The 23,100-nt window shown below is 38.0% G+C and overlaps 1 protein-coding gene across 2 annotated transcripts in view; it reads right to left on the bottom strand.

Moving 5' to 3' along the window:
- Positions 1-23,100, bottom strand: part of SPATA6 (spermatogenesis associated 6) — a 41,975-nt gene that overhangs the window by 6,834 nt on the left and 12,041 nt on the right. Inside the window, exons 6-12 of one of the 2 annotated variants that reach the window (XM_083867762.1) lie at positions 22,301-22,381; positions 20,199-20,477; positions 18,495-18,582; positions 16,880-16,920; positions 15,647-15,819; positions 6,375-6,474; positions 2,831-2,898 (exon numbers count right to left, since the gene is read on the bottom strand). In XM_083867762.1, the coding sequence (XP_083723888.1) occupies positions 2,831-2,898; positions 6,375-6,474; positions 15,647-15,819; positions 16,880-16,920; positions 18,495-18,582; positions 20,199-20,477; positions 22,301-22,381 (830 nt within the window). The remainder of the gene's footprint in view (positions 1-2,830; positions 2,899-6,374; positions 6,475-15,646; positions 15,820-16,879; positions 16,921-18,494; positions 18,583-20,198; positions 20,478-22,300; positions 22,382-23,100) is intronic. The other variant, XM_083867763.1, reaches the window with a different exon arrangement.

Raw genomic sequence — 23,100 nt, 5'->3', positions numbered from 1 at the left:
CTTAAGAAATTGATTACATTTCACAGAGAAGCTTTACAGCTTCTTAGATACATGTAATTTATTAATGATAGTGTCTTCTGCAATCAAACCAGTACTTAAAACTTCATCCTCAAGTTAGTATCAGCCAACATGTGACAAATTTGAAAGAAACCTTATGCCAAATCCATGAATACATGTATCCAGCTGCATCAAAACACAAGGTTTTCATTTGAAGAAAAGGGGAAGAAGAGGAAGATATAGGATCAGTTTTCTAAATTCACATCTCTAAGCTTCTATTGACCCATGGGGAGAAAAAAGAAGGAACAGCTTTTGCTTTTAAACTTCTTACATTGAAATATTAGGGTGATGCCAACCTACACCAAATAAAACAAGACCTCTTGTGTGGCTCCAATATTAAAAAGAGAGGAAGGCCACTTTCACACTTATTCAAAAAGGCTCCATCATTTTAAGTCAGTCAATGGCATGGAACAAATTTGAACCTGTTTATCATCCTGAGTTAACTGTGCTTCACAGTTTAGACACAAAGAAAACAACCTACTAACCACAATCAGGAGAGAAGTTATAGAGGCCTGTATCAAATCAGACAAGTCAATACCCTGGGGACTCATCAACAACTGCAGTTCACCTCCTCCTTCCTGCAGTTTGTGGTACCTCACTTCTGATGGAGAATTCTTAGGCCAACAAGCAGGCACAACACTTGTAACTATACAACAAACAGCTCTGACACTTTTCCTTGGAATCCATTTACAGCAGCAGCCTTGTGCTTGCCTTTTCTTCTAAAAGCTGAATTTACCTAGAGACACTCAAAACCCAACATATAGTTGCAGTAAAGACTCAAAAACCAACAGGAACTTCAACAAGTTCCTTATTCTGGTACAAAGACTTACAAGAAGGCTTAATTTTCCCTTCCCTGTCTGGAGGGGTGTGTGTTTTCATGTATTTCCATTAGCCAGTCTTTGTACATGAGATACCTGGACAAAGCTACAGCCAAGTTAAGGAAGATTCCCTCTCCTGTCTCAACTGGAAACCAGCTGACAACCTGAGCTAAGCAATCTGGGAATTACACTCACAAATCATATTAACAGCAGGATTTCTGCACGCAACTCCCTGCTCTGAAATACCTGTCATATGCTTTTGTTCCCTCATACATCTCCTTTAAGAGTCCCAGAAGTTCTTTTCTGAGTGAATCATATACTAAATATTTCACAAAACACAGACCTTTTCCTTACTCCCAGCGGTTTTCAATCATCCATCTACTTTACTGCCAGCATTTGGTCGACAGTACCCTGTCCTTCCATGAACTCTGTCTCTGTCCTTGTATCCTGTTTATGAGCACTGTGGCAAACGCTCAGCAATCTGATTGTCCTGAAGGCCTTTATGTCTCACCCCCAGAGCTGCTGGCCTCTAAACCCAAGGAGCAGTCCTTTCCCAACCCCAGTGCCACATTTCATATCCCATCACTTCAGGATTCTCGAGTATTAGGGTTTGTTTTCCATTTTTCTCATGGTCTGCAGTTTCAGCATAAAACTCAAAAGTCCCAAAGCTGCCTCAAAACAAAAACTTGCACTTTCTCTCTCACAAACACATCCTAACACAATTTAATTGCCCCAGCTGTCAGGACAAAGGATAAGGGAGCAGAAAGGCCACACAGAATACAGGAGTGAGCACAGGAGACACAGCTGCAGCAGCAACTTCCCAACCAGATGGAAACTGGAGTAATCCCTTGCACAGAGGAGATTACAAATCACAGGGATTTTTCAAGAAGACAGCAAATCCTAAATGAACTTTTTGGAGCTTATAAATTTCAAGTAGAAGTTTGTTATGGTACCCATATTCAAATATCCTCCTTTCACAGGTCTACAGGTGAATTTGGGGTGCCTTTGTTAGAAAATAATGTGAGACATTTCATTATGAAAATAAAGCCTTTTCTAATGATAACACCTCTCAAATATAGCACCACTGCTTTAGGACCTCTCCCTTAACATAAAGAAAACCAGAAAAGCCATAGGAGCCCATAAAAGATTTCCAAACTTAGTATCTTTCCTCCAATAAGTACCCAAAACATTATACAAAATACTGTGTGCATACACATAGAACATCAATTTTGGTAACTTCTACTACACAAGTCATCAAGATCAATTTAATTGGTATCTTATAAGTAAATTAGTCAAATTAAACCCTGGTCATGTATGTGAGGAGTACATAGAGTAATGAATGTACATAAACCATTTTAGAGGTTTTTAAGACCTCAGGTTTCCAAGACAGCTTCTGAAATATGGCATGCTGAATCACTAAACTATACCATATAAATTTGATGTATTTTTTGGAAAATGCTTCTCTTTTCCAAATATCTGTTTTGCAAAAAGGAAAAAAAAAGAAAAAAAGAAAAAAAAGAAGAAAGAAAAAAAAAAGAACAATCAAAATACCCAGCCTCAAACCACATTACTAAATAAGCTTAAATTTATTTTTGTGCTCCCATAGCTTTAAGAAAAAAATAAGCAAGAGATTATTTTAGAAGTGACATTTGATCTCTGGTTGACAAATTCCAAAACTTCCGCTCAAGAATCATTTTTATAGCCAAGTCCAGTTCCAAACCCAGTGTTTTATGAAGACTATACTGACACAGGGCCAAACAACATCAAAGGCATAATTAGATTTAACTGTATTTTGCTTTTAGGTGAGAAAGCTTAGTATGAATAACACTTCCCAAAACCTTTTCCCTGTGCAATATAGGACAAAGCTCAAAATGGGAAGAGAAATTTTTAGCTAAATGTAAAGGGCAATATTAAGTATGAGTGTTTTGTCTTGGTGAGAGAGAAAAACTCCATACCTGCTCCGCAGCTCACTCATGGTTAAGGGCACACTAACTGAAGGTTCTCTTGTCTGAGGTAAATCATCCTAAAAAAACCCCAGAAATCAAATTCTCATTACCTTGGTTTCTGATTACAATGATCTCATTTCAAAAATACTTTCTTTCCATTTAGAGGACTATTAAAGTGCTTACATTTCTTGGGGGGAAAAAGGAACAAAGTGTAATGAGCCAAATGCCATTTATGAACACTTTTAATTAAGTTCAGTACAATTCAACTAATAATTTTCAGGTAATAAACTACAAAGAATTTCTAGACAGTGTAGATCTAGAGAAATATGCAGACAGCAGAAGCTTCAATAAACCCCAGCAAACACGTTGGCAAAACCTACTGCTTACTGCTTTTGTGTTTCTTGCAGAAAAGGAGAAAAAGAACCTAAAACTTACTATGTTACCCATTTCATGTGTTTTACAAGGCAGAAGCATTCCACATATCTCAATTCTTCAATTTCATATCCAAGGTTGAGTACGTGCTTACTGAACTTAAAAAAAAAATCTGATGCACTTAATGACCCTTCAGTCAGGTATTCTTAGTTGCTAGAGTGCAGTTTTACATTCCAAATGCTATCTAGACATTAATTAACCCAAATCTGCCCTCTTAAGTAAGAAAGAAACAAAAAAAAAAATCATGTGGAGGGAGCCAGTTGCTCACCTGAGATGGGATGGTAGAAATTCCAGCACACACAATCTTGTTCACTCTACTCTGAACAGCAAAGACCCTACTTAAGGGGTGATATTAAGTGATGCTTTCAGCACAAGTCAATTGCTGTAAGGATTAGTAAACAAAGTCATCTTTCATGCTATAGGAGAAATAATTGGAAAAAAGACTGCAGTAAAAATAATCACACTTGCTGGTAACACAGAACTGGGAGAAAAGACAATAAATATAGTGGTAGATGGCAATAAGATGCAGAGCAAGCTCAACAGCAGCATATGGATGAGGAAAAACCTGAGAGAATTTATTGTGGTGAAATACAAGGTAATAAGTGTGTTTATAAACAGGAGAGCTCTCTTCCTTCAGCAGTCACAGACTACAAAGCACTGAAGAGGAAATGGGGTACAGTGGTAAATAAAACTCTGCAGCATTTGCCAGAGGCAAATTATGTTCCGGAAAGCAAAAAAAGATGGAAACACTACGATATTGTCAGAATGTCACAGCAGAAGGTACAGTGGACACCCTAAGGAACCTGCAGCAGAACTCCAGTCACACTATTTTTGCAGAGCACTATGAAAATGAAATTTTGGAAGACACAGCTGTAGGCTTCTGGGAATGGTTATTTAGCATTAGGTTCTTTGGAATGAAAGAATAAGAGGTACTTTTTAACCTTTCAGAGTTTGAAGAGAATCTAGATTGGAGCCAGAATCTGCTCACCACATTGCCAATACACTTGTTTTACCATTCTCTCACTTTCAAGATGACCCATTTACCTCAGCCATTCTCTGTGCAACACCACAGCCTCGATTTTGGGCCATGTGGGGAAGCACAACCAATCCTGGTGTATTTTACAGTACTCATTGCAAGGAGAACTGATATATTTTTTTTCTTTTTTTAATCAGGTCAGCTGCTGTTAGCACAGCTTTCATGAGCCAGCTCTACACCACTATCCAACACCACAAGACTGCTGTGTAGCATCCTGACCTTCCTTTTGCTCAATGGAAAAAAACCGAGTGAGAAAAATGGTCCTTTGCCAGCACTGGTTTGATCAGCTTGGTAATTAAAGACCCAATCCCCTAATAACTGGATTTCTAGGGCAGATACACAAGGTTTTCTAACAGAAGAGGACAAAGTATCATCTCTGCTTTTTAATCCCTGTGAGGATTCAGCAAGTGTTCGATTCTGGAAGTGATAAGGTGCACCAAGAGAAAGCCAACAGAAAGTACCACAATTCAAGAATTCCACCATAATGTTTGCAGTCTTTTTCACTGTATGGAGAGACCATGTAACCAATCATCCAATGCTCCTTATCATAAAGTCATGGTCTGCCATTTGAGGAAAGCAGTCAAGAACCCCTGGAGATAGTTCAAGCTGTGCAAGTGTTCATTAAATGTAGGTGTTGGACTGTCAGGAAATCCAGTTTGCTATCTTTAGTTCATTGAAACACCAAGGGAGCATTTGACATGATTTGTACCAATTCTGAGTTGCTGAAACACAGAAAAATGTCATGGGCATCTTCTATTTGAGAGGCAGCAGCTCACAAAATTGTAACATTCATATATGCATGAGACAAGGTTTTCCTGACTTAAAAACAAAACCCACAACAACTAAGCTAAAAATGAACATTGAACAGAAATGAGAAAATAATCAGATGAAGTGAGAATGAGGTGAGACAATGAGCTGCCCAACATGGCTAAATCTGGGGACATGAATGAATGAATGAATAAATAAATAAGGACTTTAGAGTGAAGACAGATGTTCGTCAATCCATCTTGCAGGAGTGGATCAAGACCACAAAGATCATTTCTGCTGGGTTTCCATCCCTGCCAGCACAGCAGTGCTGCACCTGCCCTTGCTGTGGGGAATGTGATGAGGGGACATCAGGCTCCCACACTTTTTATCCCACTTCCCACTCATACACAGAACTACAGCTGAGGGGAAGTGTGGACAGCTGGGGACAGTAGCAGCTTCAACTTGCCCCAACATTCAAAAGCAGATTTCTGTCAACATTCCATTTTCTAAGAGAGAAACTGGACCAAAAAAAGATGCCTTTCTCCACTTTGGCAGACTTATTCCTCTTCTAACCCATCAGTAATATTTCTGAATTAGACTGCCAGACCTCCTCATCATCTTATGTCATAATCATTATTATGATCATTGCATCATAATCATCTCTCATCCTTACAACCTTTTTATCTTACCTTTCTTTTGCTTGATCTCACACTCACGATTCCAAATTCTCTGCAGATGAACAAACTTCTTATTCAGCTGTACAATGCTCTGGCATTTTTTTGAGAAATTGTGTTTCTCAAAGTCACAATAGGAAAAATTTTTGTCTTTCTAAAACTATACCTTCAAAATTTCATCAAGGGTAAAATATTCTGTTCCCAGGTGTAATCTCATTAGACAAAAAGCTCTGTTCATTGAAAGCCAGGTAATTAAGGGAAAAAAACCACACATCTGAAGAATAATATTAGTTGTAGAAACAGCTGGATACATGCAGCTGCTGATGTGCAGCTGCACAACATGTTAAGCTTGATGTTCTACACATCTGTAACATTTTTGCTTAAATTGGTAGTGGAGAATCAGAATATTAAAAAACCCAAACTCCAGTATAATTATTCTCAATAAGCGGTGAGAGAGTTGCCTGTACCACTTGCCCACAAAGGCAAAAGATAAGGAGGCTTCTGAAATCAGTGTGAAACAGTTAAGCTCACACACCAAATCCATATTTCTACAATCAAGGCTATCCCAAAGGACAACATTATAATAAATCCAAGACTGTAGACACAGTTCTCTTTTTCAGCCATTTTGGAGAAGATAAAGGATTTAGTTTGCAGTCAAACTTACAAATATTAGGCGCTGTCTGGCACTGTGTGTCCTTAAAATATTTTTCACTCTTTTATGGATCTCATCTCCATTTGCTGGTGAAGGCCAACCAGTGCTAAATCTGCAAGAGGAAGAGGAAAAACAAAATGAAGAAATATTGTCTGGTTGAAAAACTCATTGATTCAGATTCCTTTTTCCTTTTAATTATGAAGCATGCATTACTTCCTTTTATTTGGAACACACACAGTGTTTCGGTTTGATTCTTATTCTCCTCTGGGGTACAAGTAAAGAAACATTTCAAAGCAGTGCATAAACAGTATGCAGCCACAACACCAACAGAAGATGAAAAACACAGAAAATGTTGATGATTTTGTAACTTGAGTAATATTTCTGTAACGTTTGTGTGGTCCCTACAGATTAAAAAAGCTATACTATTCCCAGTGATCAGGTCTCATTTGCCTCTCTTTAAAGGAAATATTGCACACATGAAGTTTTTTCCACTGGAATAAATCAAAAGGAAGGTAACCTCAATGCATGCAAACTGGAAAACACATAGAATCTAAAACTTGCAATTGCAGTCTTTATTTCACAAGAGGAACTGCATTTTAATTTTTTTTTTTTTTTTTTTTTTTTTTTTTTTTTTTGTTTTTTTGTTTTTTTGTTTTTTGTTTTTTGTTTTTAGTATTAAAAATATAGGTAGGTAGCTAGGTAGCTTGCTTGGTATGAGTAATTTAAAACAAACAGCTACTTTTGGATTTTACCTTATTATGTTTTGGATTTTTTTTTCCACTTTACTAAAAAAAGCCCTCATTCTTCTCAGCAAGTTCAGAAGCTGGCAGAAATTTCATATCAATAGTTATTCTTAGTCTCTTAAGGGAGGCAACTAAGACTTTAAGAATGGGATTGTTTACATGCCAACTGTGTTGTTGCATTAAAAAAAAGTATTTTTTAAAGAAAGAGGTATCAATAGAAGGAAGGAGTAATTGGAGGAAAGTTATGAAATGCTTACTTACATAAGCCCATCACACTGGAAAGGACCAGAGCACCAAATGAAGATTGTGCACCTTCATTTCAATGTTGCCTAAGCTCTGGGAGTTTGACTTTGCACCAAGAAAATCCCAAGTGATGATGTGGTGTCATGCTAATGTGAGCAGGGGTCAGGGGGTGAGCTGTGAGCTGGCAGAGCAGGCCCTGCAATCTGAGCTGCAGCCAACAAACACCAGCTCAGAACTGCCACTCCCTGCCTGCATCGAGAGCACCAGGAACACTGACAGGCTTTGGTGGCTTCCCACCAAAGGGATTCAGGGGAGAAACAGTGTGACTCTGAACCTTGAGATTCCACAGTTTGCTCTGTACAGAGACTGAGAGTGCCTGCTCTTCAGCCCTCCTCTCTCCAAGTTATCACATTCCCTGCATTATCCAGTCTATCACTCTCAAATCCCCAGTCTGGTCGTGTCTGGCTCAGTTCACCTTCACCAAACCTCCAGAAATTTCAATGCAGCTACAGAACTGCCCAGCTCATTTCAAAAAGAACAAACCAAGTGCACAGAGAAAGCTTCAGTATAAAACAAGCAACCCGGCAATGTAAAAATTAATGGAAGCAGGATCCTGAAAATGAGAAGTGCCAGATTATCTTGGAAGGTTGCAGGCAGGTTATAGAGATTTTGCAACCTTTTGGATCATTCCTTTTATTACCAGAAACAGAGACTGAAATATAACTAGGAAGTGATCAGTTTTCTGCTTTTGAGTAATCTTCTATTTTTCTTTTATTTAAACAACTTATTTGGACTCACTTATTGTTGCTTGTATGTCCAAAATATCTCTCTTTGTTTTGAACAGCACCATTGTTTTCAGCTTATTTATGAGGGTTTTTTTTTAAATCAATTTATCTACTTGAGAATGCTTCTATTTTTTTTCAGGAAAGGATGCCAAGAAATGACACAATATTGGAAATATATAACATCTAATCTGTATGAGGATGTATTTCCACATTTCTAATGATTTTATGATTGTTTATCCTTGGATCACTACAAGCAGGAATTTTCACCAAGTTGACTACAGCATTCATATTACTATCCTGAGAATTTTACAATTAATTCCAAACCCAAAAGCATGTATGGCAAATCCATACTGTACAATTCTTTTGCATACTAGAATCCAGCAATCTGTTGCACTAAAAGATTTCACATAACTTGTTCTAAAAGAAAGAAAAAAGATTAAAAAAAGTAGAATTTTGTTAGGGGAGAAAAGCATTGCCTTTAGAGAAACAGAAGTCTGAGTCTCTTAAGCAGAAAGCCACGTTCATTTCCCTAATGCAGTCAAACCCCATTTGATGTACTGCATTACAATGCATGTGCTCTACCCACCTGTGTTTTGAAAAAAAAAAAACCAAAAAAAACCCCACTTTATTTTTTTTAAAAAAAGACAGGTAAGGGAAAGGTTCTGCAGTGATACTCTCATCTTATGGCTTCCCATTAGAATTTACAACATTTACTGATATTAAAGGACCTCTGAAATGCATGTTTAAAAATCTGCATCCTAGATGCAGTAAGAGTGAGTCATTTCCCATTTGACAAATAAAAGATAGAGCCATGAAGTCATGGCATTTTCCCTTATTTATACAGCAGCTGCTGTTCTTCCAATACTCAGGTTGCTTGCTCTGAGAAGTTGGAATAGATTGCCTTTGGGAAATAAATTTTATGAAATTCGTATGTAAGATTTCAGGTCATTGTTATTAATTGTAAATTTATAAGTATCCTTGGAGATAAATGTACTTACTTTTGGGGAAAAAAAAAGAAAACCCAGCTTGCTATTGTATTCAGTTAGAAAATACATGGCTATGTCTGCAAGAAGAAGATTTAAGTACTTAATTCGAGAACTATTAAATTCTTTCTCCAGGTGATTTTATGGATCAATCCACTAGTGTGCGCTGTGGTATAACAAATGCTGGCCCCTCACACAGATCCCAAACTTCATTTATCAAAATAAAAAAAAACCCCAAAAACCATCAAAACCTTAAGTGTGATTAAAAATGGTATCAGCTTCTTTTTAATTAGCTTTTCTAGTATTTTTATTGTCTAATTTTAGCAACAACTATAGGGTCTCATCCATGTTTAAAGAATAATGTTAATATTTACCAAATGAAATGCAAACTAAAATAAAATCATGCCTGAAACACAACGACTATAACCTGAAGTGAAACCTTTTTATGATATTCTAACGCTCCTATTGGAAATACTTTATAAAACAGGCTTTATTGCACAGCTTCTTAGAGCATAAATAAAGGGATTCCATTTGCCCAAAATCACCAATAACAACTCTTTAAAATGACCAGCTACTTATATATGTGATTAAGGTGTCACTATCATATTGCAGTGTTCAAAGGAAAGTAATTTCATTTCAATGACTGTTTGTCCTGATAAACGAAATAAACTTCTACAGCTGTATTCTTTGTCATACTTTCAATTTTCCCTGGGACTCGCAAACATTCTGCAGTTACATCAGTTTAAATTGTTTATTGATTCCAATAGATTGTATAAACACTTTGGAAATATAGCTCAGTGACCTAGAAAAAGCCAGATCCATCAGAGAACTTTTCAAGATTAATTTCAAAGATGTTGTGTTGAGTCCGATCAAGGAAACAGAACCATTTTCCCTTGTAATGTGACTAAAAGGCATTTATTTTCTTCTATGAGATAAGGATTTTTTTAAGGTCATACAGACAACATCCACCTTGATAAAAAAAAAAAAAAAAAGAAGCCAAACAGACAGTGTAGATTTTGTGCTAAAGATTATTTTCATGTATAATTTTATCCATTAGGATGAAATACTCCATTAGAAATGCAAACAGGATACATCCACCCATGTACTCTACTCAAACAGCAGCTTGCAAACTCGAGAGCTGTAATAAATAGGAATTTCTAAATGTCAGACAATCCAATCATCCACTTGCACGTAGCAAAAACATTAATATCACATTTCAGCAGGAGATATTAATACATTTCACATCAGCAGAATTAATGCCAGAGCCTGGTGCAGAGTGGCTCCCGTGACCCCTTCCCCCACCACGGCACCTCCCTGCCTCAGGAACAATTCTGTGCATGTGGCCTCCACCAGAATTCATCAGCTTCAAAGGCACAGTCCTCACGCTGAGCAAAACCACACACAAGGACAAACTATCAGAGGGCAGAAATCAATGAAGTTCTGTAGTACCAGGTGCACAACTGCAGAGAACGCTACTGTAATTGGGGGGAAGAGGGGGTAAGGACACTTAGAGCTGAGTATAACCTGAAAAAAACACAATCTGCAAGTGGAACAGGAGAGAGTCTCGACAAAACCAAAAATATTTAACTCTGAAATAAAAAAAACCCACCTCACATATTTTATATCTATGCAGGCATTTATTCAGCATTCATAGTAGGGAAGGTCATTGCTTTACTCTCATTTTAGAGAACATGAGGTGGTAATTCAACAGGATGGACCTGGTTTGCAGTGCATACTGGTCTGTAAGGAGGAACAATAGAAAAGCTGGGCTGCACTTCAGGGTTTTTCTGGTCTATTAAGTCAAGGACACAATTCTGCTTTGCTTCTTCTTAAAGTGACCAATGGCTGTGATGCATATCTGAAATGTTTTAGAGGCTCTGTTTGTACACAGAAGCCTGGATTGTAATGAAGTTATACCAACACAAACCCCCTACATTCTCACAATGCTGGAAGTGGAGGAGGGTGGCTGCTTTCACAGTGGCAGGGTATTACTACGAAGCAGGAACAACCACACACAGACAGGGACTTAAATCAGAGCACAGAAGCCTAAATATTTGGAAGCAGAAGCTGACAGCTTAGCTGTGTACCAATTTTCTCTCCCTCTTCAGCAGGACATGAAAAAAAAAAAAAAAAGGTAAAAATTCTTCATGCTTTCTGTGTAGCTTCTCTTACTTTCCAAAGCCCTGTTTGTAGTTGGGCCTTGAAGCATTTGGGACACATTCAGCGCTAAGTTCTTAAACCAGTAAATGCTTTTTTTTCCCCTCTCCTTTTCATATCCTGCCCTTAAAACTGTGGCAATATACATCATGTAAAAAGTGAAACTTAATGGCAGGCAGCTTCCGAAATTTCAGTGAAAGTCAATACTCCAGCCGAGCAGTTGCTCCCAAAAGGTTGAAGTCATTGTGGTACTAAATCATTAGTATGTCACAAATTGGCTGCACCTCCTTATGCTCTTTGCAAGATTTTCCATTACCTTCTATCTTCTCTGAATTTATTAATTTATACACAAAATGGCTCTGACAGCAATCAATTTCAAATTTACTTACTGCTGCAGCAAAATCAACCAGTGAAGATGACAAATAGTACAGATGTTGGTCAAAAACATGAAACAAGGTTCAGGTATTGCTCACTTTTGCAGAATGTAGTATCAAATAACTGTTTTTCAAGTGCTGATTCCCGAAGTTAATATTTAAGGATGCAAAAGAAGTAAACTTTCCCAAGATGTGAGATTGGTAAACCCAAAACCTTCCTACCAAAGTAAATTCCAAAAATTACAAATAATGACTTTTAAATGACTAGAAACAGACAGGAAAGCAAGGTGCAGCCTCTCCTGAGAGCAAGCTTTTTCCTAAGAAGTCTGAAATATTTTTCAGTGTTCTACTTTGTAGTAGAAGTTCTCAAAACTTAAAACATACCCTCTCACAGAAGCAAACCCTGTCTCAGGATAAATGCCAGTCTCTAAAATATCAGGTGAACCACCTGTTTCTGCTTTTTGCTGCGCAATGAAAATAACCCCCAAGATCCTGGGATGATCATTTTCAAGATCACTGAAGCCAAAAATTCTGGTAACTGGTGTTTTCATGGACTTCATATAGGATCTAGTATTTCATTAATATCTATTAGAATCTGTCATTGTATCTATCATTACCAATATCTAACTTCATGCTGTTATTTCCCTAGTACTAGGAAAATGAGAATATAAAAAGATGGTAGTAAAATAGAGGAGTATTACAGAAGGGCATCTGATTCAGACACTTAACCTCTGTCTCACTTCAAAGAGAAGTTAGGTTTTTGTTAAATTTTATAGCAGGTAAGATCACATATCAGCAGCATAACCAGGAGAACATGAAAAAAGCTATCGAGCTGCACTTCAATCTGGAAACAAAAGCAGAAGGATGCTATTTCCAGAGTAGGAAAAAGACTCCTTTGATCCCAAATGCATGAGAAGTAGCTTTGCCTCTCACATAACAGAAATAGTCAAATACTCCCATGATTGTTGTAGTCTCTTGAGGAAAGGATTTTTCTTGCGCCAGCACACAGCTCTGTTCAAAGGACTTCTTGACCTTATGGAATCCATCTCACTATTTCTCCTTTTCTTTCTGACAGGTATTTTGCTGCAGGTTTCAGTGCTGGCTGCAAGGATGGCTTAGCTTGTAAGCCCCCAAGAAAAACCCCATCTTGTAGGAGAGTGTGAGGATGTCTGTGCACCATGAAAGCAAAGACTGGACTCCAAATTGGCTTTCCTGAAATAGCACTGAAAGGACAGAGCATGAATGCTCTTTCCCAAAGCATCCAGGATGCTCCTCTCTGCACAAAAGGCCCCTGATCTCTGCACAACCAACCAAACAACCTGGCACACTGTGGGGCACACACTACAGGCAGCAACTCGAGGGTTTGTGAGTGCCACTGGTCTGCACAGGAGCTCCAATCAAACCTCACAGAATCATGGAATTGTGAGGGCTGGAAGGGACCTCTGGAGGGTTTATGGCCACATCACTGCTGAGTGTCAGCTTCACACTCAGCAAATGCTTTCCTTAGATGATGTACATAATGAAAAATGTGAAAAAGAAAGTATGAAAAATCAATATTCAAAACTTGGCTGTCTTGTTCAATAGTAAATCTATTTACAGTTCTGCTTCTGACTGAAATCCCAGAAGAAAGGGGAAAAGGATTGATTTGTGGTGTCTCTAGTAGGCTCAAAGAAAAGGACAGGAAACTGCCAGGGAGGATACAAAAGGGCTCAGAGGACCTTGCACAAGACCCCAGTTTTTGTCTCACTGAAAAGTATTGCAGTGGTTTAACAACCACACAGCAGGGCTCTGGGAGGTACTCCCAACAAGACAGACTGTCACTTCACACTACTTTTTAAAAAAGAAAGGGAAAAGAAGGAACTAAAGGTCAAGGTGAGGAGTCAAGTTTCATATTGACTGTGGGTTGACTATCATTAAAAACAGTAGCCTGGATATGCTAAGCAATTTGTCTTTGTAATTCAAAATAAAATTGAGGAAATAAGCACCAAATACTGCGAGATAAGACTCCATATTCTTGCAATTACACTAACACTGCTTTACTTTCAGTGCACTGATTTCCTCTGTATTTCTATGATCTGAACAGCAGCGTTTGCATGCATTTCCAAACACTGACCTCTAAACCATGTTTGTCATTCCAAGTATAACTCTCAGTACACAATCAGCTAAAACCATTGTTATCTCAGCAGCATGAAACAGAGATCAATTTTTTTTGACTCTGCCCTTTATTTCTCATTTTGATTCTTTTTTTTCTGATGACAGAAGTAAATGGTTACACATTTTACATAAAGAGATGTTACAGCTCTGAAGAGCTGAGAACATTTGCTTTAATAAGAAGAAAAAACATAATTTCACAAGATCAGAAATCTCTTCTGGAGAGAGGCTCATAAAGAGAAAAAGCAGGAACATTCAGACAAGTTCAACTGGCAGACAACTAAATTACTATGCATGTAACAGCAGCTCACAACATTCAAGACTTTCCTGCTATCAATAGAAGGCACCCCATCAGCTCTAAATAAAATGTGTATACAATTTAGCCCCAACCCCTCCAAAAGGAGTCCCCCTGAAAAAAGAATAAAAAAGTTACCATGATAATATCTCTTTCCCAGGTATGGGTAACTAATGCACAAACATTGTCAGAGGAGAGTGGGGAGGCAGACAAGATGACAAAGAAACCTCTTTCAACCCCAGATACGTCCTAATCTCTGCATAGCACTTCTCAAGATACACTATGACACAGAACAACTAACAAACAAGTTTTCAAGCAGAGGAAGATGTTAAAACACCAACTTGATCTTTGTGAGTATTAAAAATTCAGTCCCCACCTGCCATCTGTCATTTTTCTTTTGAAAGAAAAAACTGAGACAGTTTTTCTATTTTGGAAACAAGCATTAGGCTCTGTGTAGGCTGTAAAATGCAACCTGAAAGCATTGACTAATTGGTACCAATGGTAACAGAGTGTGAACTGGTCACCAAAGCACATCTTCAGCATTTAGGATGGGTCATCAGTTTAATCCTTTGCTTCTCCCAATTATTTTACCTATTTGCTTACTCAGGCCTAGCTTTGCATGCAGTTTTTCTGTTCCCAGAAAGCCACCCAGTAACTTGCTACTTGAATGTAAAAGAGAAGCACCAAGAACACATTCTACTCGGCAGGAAGCAGGGAACTCTCCTTGAAGGACTGGAGGGCTTAAGCATGAAACCATCTGTTGCTTTTTTGATGTTTCTTCCATCCCACCCTCATAAGACACTGAAGCTGGGAGGCTGGCCCAAAATATTAACCCAAGGACTGTAATCCACAAAATTAAAGGGTATTTGAAACTGTCCCTAACCCAGTCCCACTGGGGGCAGTGGAGAGAGCTAAGAAAAATAACTGAAATATAGCAATTAATATACACACAATAGCTGCAGAGGTCCACACTTCAACTCAAAAAATCAAACCCAAAATCTTAGGATGTCATTGAAGTGAAAAGATTGGCAAATAACACACTGAGTAGATTAAAGCTAGCCCAAGCATGTTATGCACACCAGTCACACATCTGAATACAGCAGAGCACAAGTACGTGCTCAAAAACACCTGTGAGAAGTCAGATGGAAAAAAGGTTTCCAAGTACCAACTCTAAAGTTTACTTGCCATTTTTACAAATCTGTATTTACATTCCTGAGGTTACAATCACCTCTGAAACAGTGATGATTCATTTAAGTGATGATTTATTCATTCTCTGTTCCAGATGACCACTGGCAGCCTAAAATCTGGGGCGTCACCATTTCAGAGATTTTCACTGCCATGTTGCTGGGATTGCAATCATCAAGCAGAGAGAGATGACGGCAAACAGAGCAAAAGGAAAAGTCAAACAACAACACAGCTGTTGCAGGGAGATTGTTCAGTCTCTTTAGGCCTCACACCATCAAACATGCCAACTACAGTGATGCAGGCACTGTTAGCATCAGCTCATGCTCCTAATTCCAAAATGTCATGAACAAAACCAGGGCATTCATTACCTTTCCCTCAGAGAGGATCGATTCAGCACAGAACTGGGAGAAGGCTCCTGAGCTGCTGGAGCTGCTGAATGCTCCAGAGAAGCAGCAGAACGGGACTCTCTGCTGAGGGGAGCTGGGCTCACATCCTCCTTGCAAACAGAACCGTCCAAGCCTTTTCCACTGGTAGATTTTGCCTGAAAAATACCCCACCAAACAAAAATTTATTACAAATATCAGGATGTACAACTTTCATGTTTTTATTTCTCAACCTAAAAGGTTAAAGATTGTGTATTTATTCAGGAATATCTGTCTGCTGAGGAAAGAGCAAGGACCCTCATTTCATACAAAATTCCATGGTCTAAAGTAAATTGCCAAGTCTCAGAGGAATCTGTTGGTAACTAACACATCATCTTAGGTGAAACTCTACTGCAACAGCCCTTTTATCAACTTTTCTGAGTGCACAACTTAAAGACTTACCCTTCCAAGGAATCTCACAGCTTCAGAATAATGCCTGAGAGTCTAAACAACCCATGCAACAATCCAGAGGCAGCACACCATATTAGACTCACATGGTACATAGAACTACAGTTCTCGATAGTAAATGTTTAGAGTCTTAACATAGATATCAAGGTTTATCCTCATAATTCTCTTTCTTTCCTCCTCCCTATTATCATCAGTTTTCCCAGCCATTAGGAAATCTAGGAGGGCACAAATAACTAAATGCTTAAACCCACAATTCTTACAGTACTTCAGGAACACAGGCAAAAAACAACTAAATGAGGATGGAAAGAATAAAACCTCCCAAACCCAAAACAACCCTGACATAATTCTTTACATTCTTTTAATACAGAAAGAAGCTAAGGTCTGAAAAAGAAAGGATGTGAAATAACAAAGGTTGTACCAGGGCCACCTTCACACACAGTTCCAGAATGCTCTCACAATAACTGGTAAGGCAAATGCAAATGGCCTGTAAAGACTCCTCTATGGCCTTGCTGCAAGCCTTAATGCCAAGGAAAAGCAATTCTGTATGTGCAGGCATAAGCATCTTTAAAGAGTGCTAAGTTTCCTTCTACTGTTGGTAAATAATCTGTCAGCAGGCCTTAACTGGGCTAGATCAGATTTAAAATGTCCTTTTTTTTTTTGCTTTTGATACTGCAGTAGATAAAGTTTCAAAAATACCTATGCAAGACAATCCAAGAAGCTTGGAGCTTCCCAAAAAACAGTGTGTAAGCAAAAACACTTCAAAGTACTCACTTCAGTCTTCTTGGGTCTGTAGCTGTTGAGAGGAGAAAGATCTGGAGAAGAAAAAAAAGGTCAGTGACAGAAGAAATCAAAAAGATATCTGCATTTCCTAAATTCTACTAAATCTTTTACAAAGCATCCTCTCTGTCCTCACAAACAAAACTAAAGCAATTCATTATTTTGTCTCCTCGGTATATTTCAAGTAATCACCTTCTTTAGCTGAAAACCATGACCTCCCATTGAATGGAGTACAATGTTTGCAATAATGAATCAGTGTAGGCACCATTTTCTGCACACAGAAGTGGCACATTTTGTTACACTCCTCGTTGCTTAAATCAGTATCAAAACAAGCTCTACCATTCCCAAAACTTGTGAGCATCTCTCCTTTCTCCTACCACCTCTGCATTCTTTCCTTCGCCACTGACTCACAGACACAAATTCAAAGCCCAGGCAAACACGTGGAAAAACTTTCAGGCCCACACTGGATTAGGATTTTTCACCAGTGTCAATATGCACCTGAGAGACTGACATTAAATCTACTTTCTTGATCTGTTCTACCAGTTTGTACTGAACAACCCTCCCACTGTGACCCAGGAAGAAGCAAAAACAGACTAAACTTTACTGTCTACATTAAGATTTCTAATCCTAAGGATCTGTTCTTTTCAGAAGTTACAGTTAAGCCTCAAGACACAGGCAGGCAACCAAAGGCTGCTCTGGATATTAATAGGGAGATAGATTTTGGTGTCCTAAATTCTGGCCAGAAACCACCAGCTCATTTTGTAAGTGTGCAATGGTATTAGATGATCGGGTCTGTTCCATAATCCAGCTATTACAGACTGGCAAATCTGTTCCCAAAGGGGATGAGAAACCTTTAAAATCCAGCATCCAGTGCAACGACAAAGAACAAATGTAAAATAACACGTTCATAATGATTTGCTGTATAACAAATTATAATTAGTGAGGAAATGAAATAAAACTGAGGCAGAGTACACATAAACAAATACTGATGAGACTCATTAAAATCCTCATATTGTAAGACATGTGCAATAAAATAAAGTTTTAGGGTGCTTTCTTAAATTTCTGGTCCTACACTTTTTATTAAACTCCCACTGATACCAAAGGATGTTGAAGCAGATATTGGAGCACATCCTGGATGCTCATTAATAATGGTAAGTCACTGATCCACTACTCACAAATACTGCTGAAATCAACATTATTCATTTTTGAAGGAACAGAGCCCCTGAACTTTAAAATAATCAATACTCCAAGCCTGATCAACACACCCACAAACCATGGTGCAGATTTTCTCCACCATCCAAGTCAACAAAAAATGTGGAGTGAAACAGAGCACTCGTTTGAGATTTGGAATCCTCTCCTCCTATTTTCATATCATGTAGAGAAACTGTTCCAAGCTTCATGAGGTAAAGAACTATTCAAGGGCACCCTTTGAAACAGCAATTTATTCAGCATTCTTCTTTTTCCTAGGAAGAACTAACAGCTATTTCTCCATCACAGACTGACATTTTCATAATAAATTAAAATCAAAATAATAATAAAAAGTCCCAAATAAAACTACTTTCTGCAGAAATCAAAACCATTAATGAGATGTTTAGTAGAAAATACTGACCATGGGGTGTTTTGGGCCAGGCTTCTGATGAGCTTTCTCGCAGGGAATACCAGGAATGAAGTCTAGCACCAGGACTTGACTGTCCAACCTGAAATAAAAATACTATTAAAATGCTCAGTATCAGATGCATCAATTGCTGTTTTTTCTGGTTTTGTTCCTAAGATGACAACTAGTGCTTTCTGAAATATTTTACTTTGTTTAAATACTATTTTGGACTATTTTCATAGCACTTGGCTCTTGTGCATTATTAGCATTACTATGCATAAGCAGAAAAGGTGCTAGAAAGGTCTAGAAAACTCTGAATATCCTATTGTTCAAAGAAAAAGAAAATACAGATACTTTCTCCTTCATCTCTAATGTCTGCAGTCTTCTTAAACAATTCCTGGTATCTCATATTTATTCTAAACAGCTCAGATCTCACCAAGAGAGATCTGAATCTCTTCCTAATTAACAAGTTACATTTAATATAATCCAATTTTGATCTTCATGTAACACAAAATCTCCAGGCCAAAAGAATTCTCAGCAGTAAAGATGCCCTAAAAGGAAAATTCTCAATCTAGAGAGGCCATGACAGTCAGGATATGCTGAATTAAGAGACAAGCTTTCTCGGTTTTTTTTTGTACAAACATAACCAAGCATTGAAAATCAATAATCAGTGTTAATGATACTATAATTAAACTGTGAACTTCACCTATAGATCAAAAACCAGAAGAATTGAATAAAAGGACTTAAAAGAAAAATATTTGAGAGAAACAGTAGATTGATGAATGATTAATGACTTATTCAGGCCATTTTGAATTTCTAAAAGATAGCTATATGTAGAATAAAATTTGGGAAAGAATTCTAAACTTTGACAATGTATTATTAACTAATTATACTAGGTAAAAAGATAAGGTAGTAGCAAAATATTTAATCACTAGATTATCTAACTGGTTGTGGTAAGTGCCCAGAACTGTAGAGAAATCATAATATCACAGTACAGAATATGAACAATCCTATTTCTTCCCCTACAAATTCAAAATGATTTTCTAAAAACAGAAAATTGTTGCAATAAGAAGAACAATTAACAGGGGGGAAAAATGAGTATATTTTATAGTATTCTCCCCAGGTGGCTGGGAAACATAGCCCTTTCATTTTAAAAGAGTTAAACACAATTTCTTTAAATAAGTACCCAATTTCAGGACAATTTTTCATGTATGGCGAAATGCCCTTATGTTATGAACTCTAAGTCAAAGGGTTTGAGATGTAGCTCTGAGCAAAGGAAGTGTTCCAAAGATCACAGGATGCCAACATAAAAAAAAAAAAAAAAAGTTGAAAGAGAGGAAGTGTAAGTGTTCATAATGTGACTAGACACTCTTTCTTTAAAGTCTTATTCAGGAATTTTTAATACTAATATCAATTACTTCCAAGCTGAATTTATACACCTATTATCCTGTCTAGTGTGCTGAAAGAAAAGAAATGGGGCCTCAGAGAATTTAACCAAGATATTCATGAAAGAATTTGATCTTTGTCTGTTACTAAAGCAGATAAAAGAAATTTTATTTTAGTTAATTTTACATTTAAATCACTCTGTGACAGACTGCTATGGAGAGGAAAAATTATCCATCTAAACTAAGAGCTGAATGAATATTTGGAGCGCTATTTAGCGAAAGAACAATATTTGAACTGAGCTTGAGCTGGAAGCACCTGGGAGCGAATACAAACCCGTCTGATCACGAAGGGAGGTCTGTCAGTGTCTCTCCTGAACTCGTGAGGGCCCAGGTTGAGGTGGGCCAGCCTCTGCCTGGCCTCCTCCGAGAGCTCGCACATGCGGCGCTTGGTGTACGGGGACGGCGAGCGCGACTTGGAGGCGATGGTGGGCTGCTCGTAGCCCTTCCCTGCCGAGCCCTGCCTGCCCTTCCCAGCTGAAAGAGGGGTCTTCTTCGGCAGCTTGGAGTGCATTTTCCCATTGAGGGATGAATGGTGCACCAGGTTCATATCAGCCTGGAGTGAAGAGGAGAAATTATCTGATTTGGCGGCGTGTAGGATAAAGATCGCTGAACATAATGCAAATAATGTTACCTGAAAGAGACGCTGTGGCAGCTGAAGTTCCCCTCACAAAACTATAATCAAATCAGCAATTTTAAAAACAATCTGTTTACCATTTTCTCTAAAACCAAAAGAAGGTTAAACATCTAGTACTAAATGTTAGATGTTAAGCGTCAGATAGTCCCACAACTAGCCTTCTCAGACCGTTGGTGGAGATTGTAAAAGTTAAACTGAATTTTGTCACAGGTTCCTTTAATAGAAAGTTTACCTGAATTAGCCATACACAGATTTTAAGCATATTTTCATGTGTTTAAGTTTTATTTTAAAAGTCTTACTCCTTAAAATACAAGACATAAATTAAAATAGGAGCCTATTTAATAGTTTAAATTATATGCATTTAGAATTGCCTGATGCTCCAATAGAAGTGCAACTACATTCTCTAAAATTTATATTTTCTTGGATTATGATGAATTTGCTAGTTCTTTAAAGTGTAAAGTTTAGTTGAGAAAAATAAAACTCTTCCTGATAGAAATTCTTTTTCAGGCTGGATCTAGTTAGCCCTAAATCTGAATGTGACATGTACTGCTTTGGTTCAGAGGAACCCCAAAATAAAACATCCAGCCTTCCTTCAAGTCCTTCCCTCTACCAGTGAGGCTGAGGCTCTGTATTTGTTTTGTACTGACAGAATCTGAACTGGACGGCACAGAGATTTCTCCTACCACTCCTTTTCTGAACTCCCACTGGTGCAGCTGATAGTGAGACACACCATGGACCTGGCCCACACAAAGCCAGACCTAATTCTCTAAGATTAATCTCAGCTTTATCAGAAGCTTGTGGTGCTGCTCCTGGCTCACACCAGTTGTGAAACTGGACCTCAACTGCAACATAAGAAAATCTGAGCTGCCATTCATAGGTACTTTTAGGAACAGTTTAAATTTTAGATCAAATTGCCCTTATTCAAGTCACCTTCACTGAAGCCACTTTTCTGACAATGACAATTTTCACTGATTTTTAATTATTTTTCTGTCTCGATACATTTCATTTGCTAAATTTGGAAGAAACTTCTCATTGAAAGTCATTAGCAATGCCACCAACAGGTCAAAGTCACCTAAGTGTCTTTACAGACAAGCCAGCCTGACAACCATTCCCTTTCAATGATGCTGCACCACTTTTCAATAGTACAGCAAAAGAGGGAGGATGTAAGAGTAACTTTACATGACAGCTTGTGTCAGAAATCCAAACCAAAATTCCAGTCTGTGAGACCAGGGAAGAGTGCTACTTCACCTTTACTTGCTGCAAAAACATCATTTCCAGGTTAATATAGGTGATAGCCTTTTCAACAAAAATCCGCATTTCCATTACTGCCAATGACACAGTTATGGAAAACAAATTAACTGGTTTGGTTTAATAATGTACCTTCTCTAACTTCACCTAGTTTTCACTGTCCTTAATTTTAAGTGTCAGTAACAAATGGAGAAAAGGCATCTTCCCATGTACAAATACACCAGGGACTGACACTTCAGCTGATCACGGAACACAGCAGCTGATAATTGTTTCAGATTCAAGGAACTCTCAGCATCTACTGTCATGCACCAAACCCACTCTTTACTCATACTTGATTAAAAATTTAATCAAGTTGTCAAGCACCCATGATACCTGCTTTAACCACAACAAAAGAATGAGGAAAGTTTGAAGTGAGCGGCACATGCAAAAATTGGAAGCAAGGCTATCAGTATTAAATCTAGAAATTCAATTGCAAACAATTAAATTGTACTAACCTGTATGTGACTCCTTCCTAAGCTTAACAGACTGTCTGAAATAAGGGAGGTTGTAGAAAATCTCAATTTTGGTGCAATTCCCTAGAAGAGGGACAATAATTGAACATCAAGCTCCAACTCAAGATAAAGGGTATCAAAGAGGTAAATGTCACCTAATGTAACAAACCATTCCTAATTTTCAGCCATTTCCTTTGTTAATTTCAGTCTTTAATAAAGATAATTAGAGAAGACAGAACAGCAATGGTAAATGTCAAGATGCTAACATTTGCATTTCTGACAATTCAATTACAGATGATTACACTGCTTTCGTACAACAATTAAGGTCTGACTTTTATTTTAATACATTTTTTTGTCAAAAGCACTTTTAAAGATTTTTCATGCCATGCTATGTGGCATCAATAAAAATTTCAGTCATGCTCTAGAAGTTTCATTAATGCTAACTTTGTAAACTTGTTTGAGAACAGTCTCAGTTGTGCCATCTCTTTTGTAAAAACATTTTGTTTAATCAGTCAATCACACTGCAAATAACTATTCCTTTGTAACAGTATGACTGAGAATACCCTTCATTCTGTAATCTTTGGTGTAGTCTGATTTCTGTGGACGCCTCCCTTGTTCCATAACCACGTTCCACCCCCTCACAATCCCCTCCTGCCCATGGGGCAGCCCTGGTTTGTCCCACTTGGAATCAGTGGGGTCCAACTGGGGGCACAGTGGGGGCCTCCTGGTCAAGAACAGCACACACAGAGTAATGGTCAGCAGGTTCCTCCATTTTTACATGATTGGTTCCACTCACCTTTTAC

The sequence above is a fragment of the Zosterops lateralis genome (assembly GCF_965231275.1).
Source record: "Zosterops lateralis genome assembly, chromosome: 9".
Taxonomy (NCBI): Eukaryota; Metazoa; Chordata; class Aves; order Passeriformes; family Zosteropidae; genus Zosterops; species Zosterops lateralis.
Note: the sequence above shows the minus strand (reverse complement) of the source record. Positions and strands in the feature narration are given on the sequence as shown.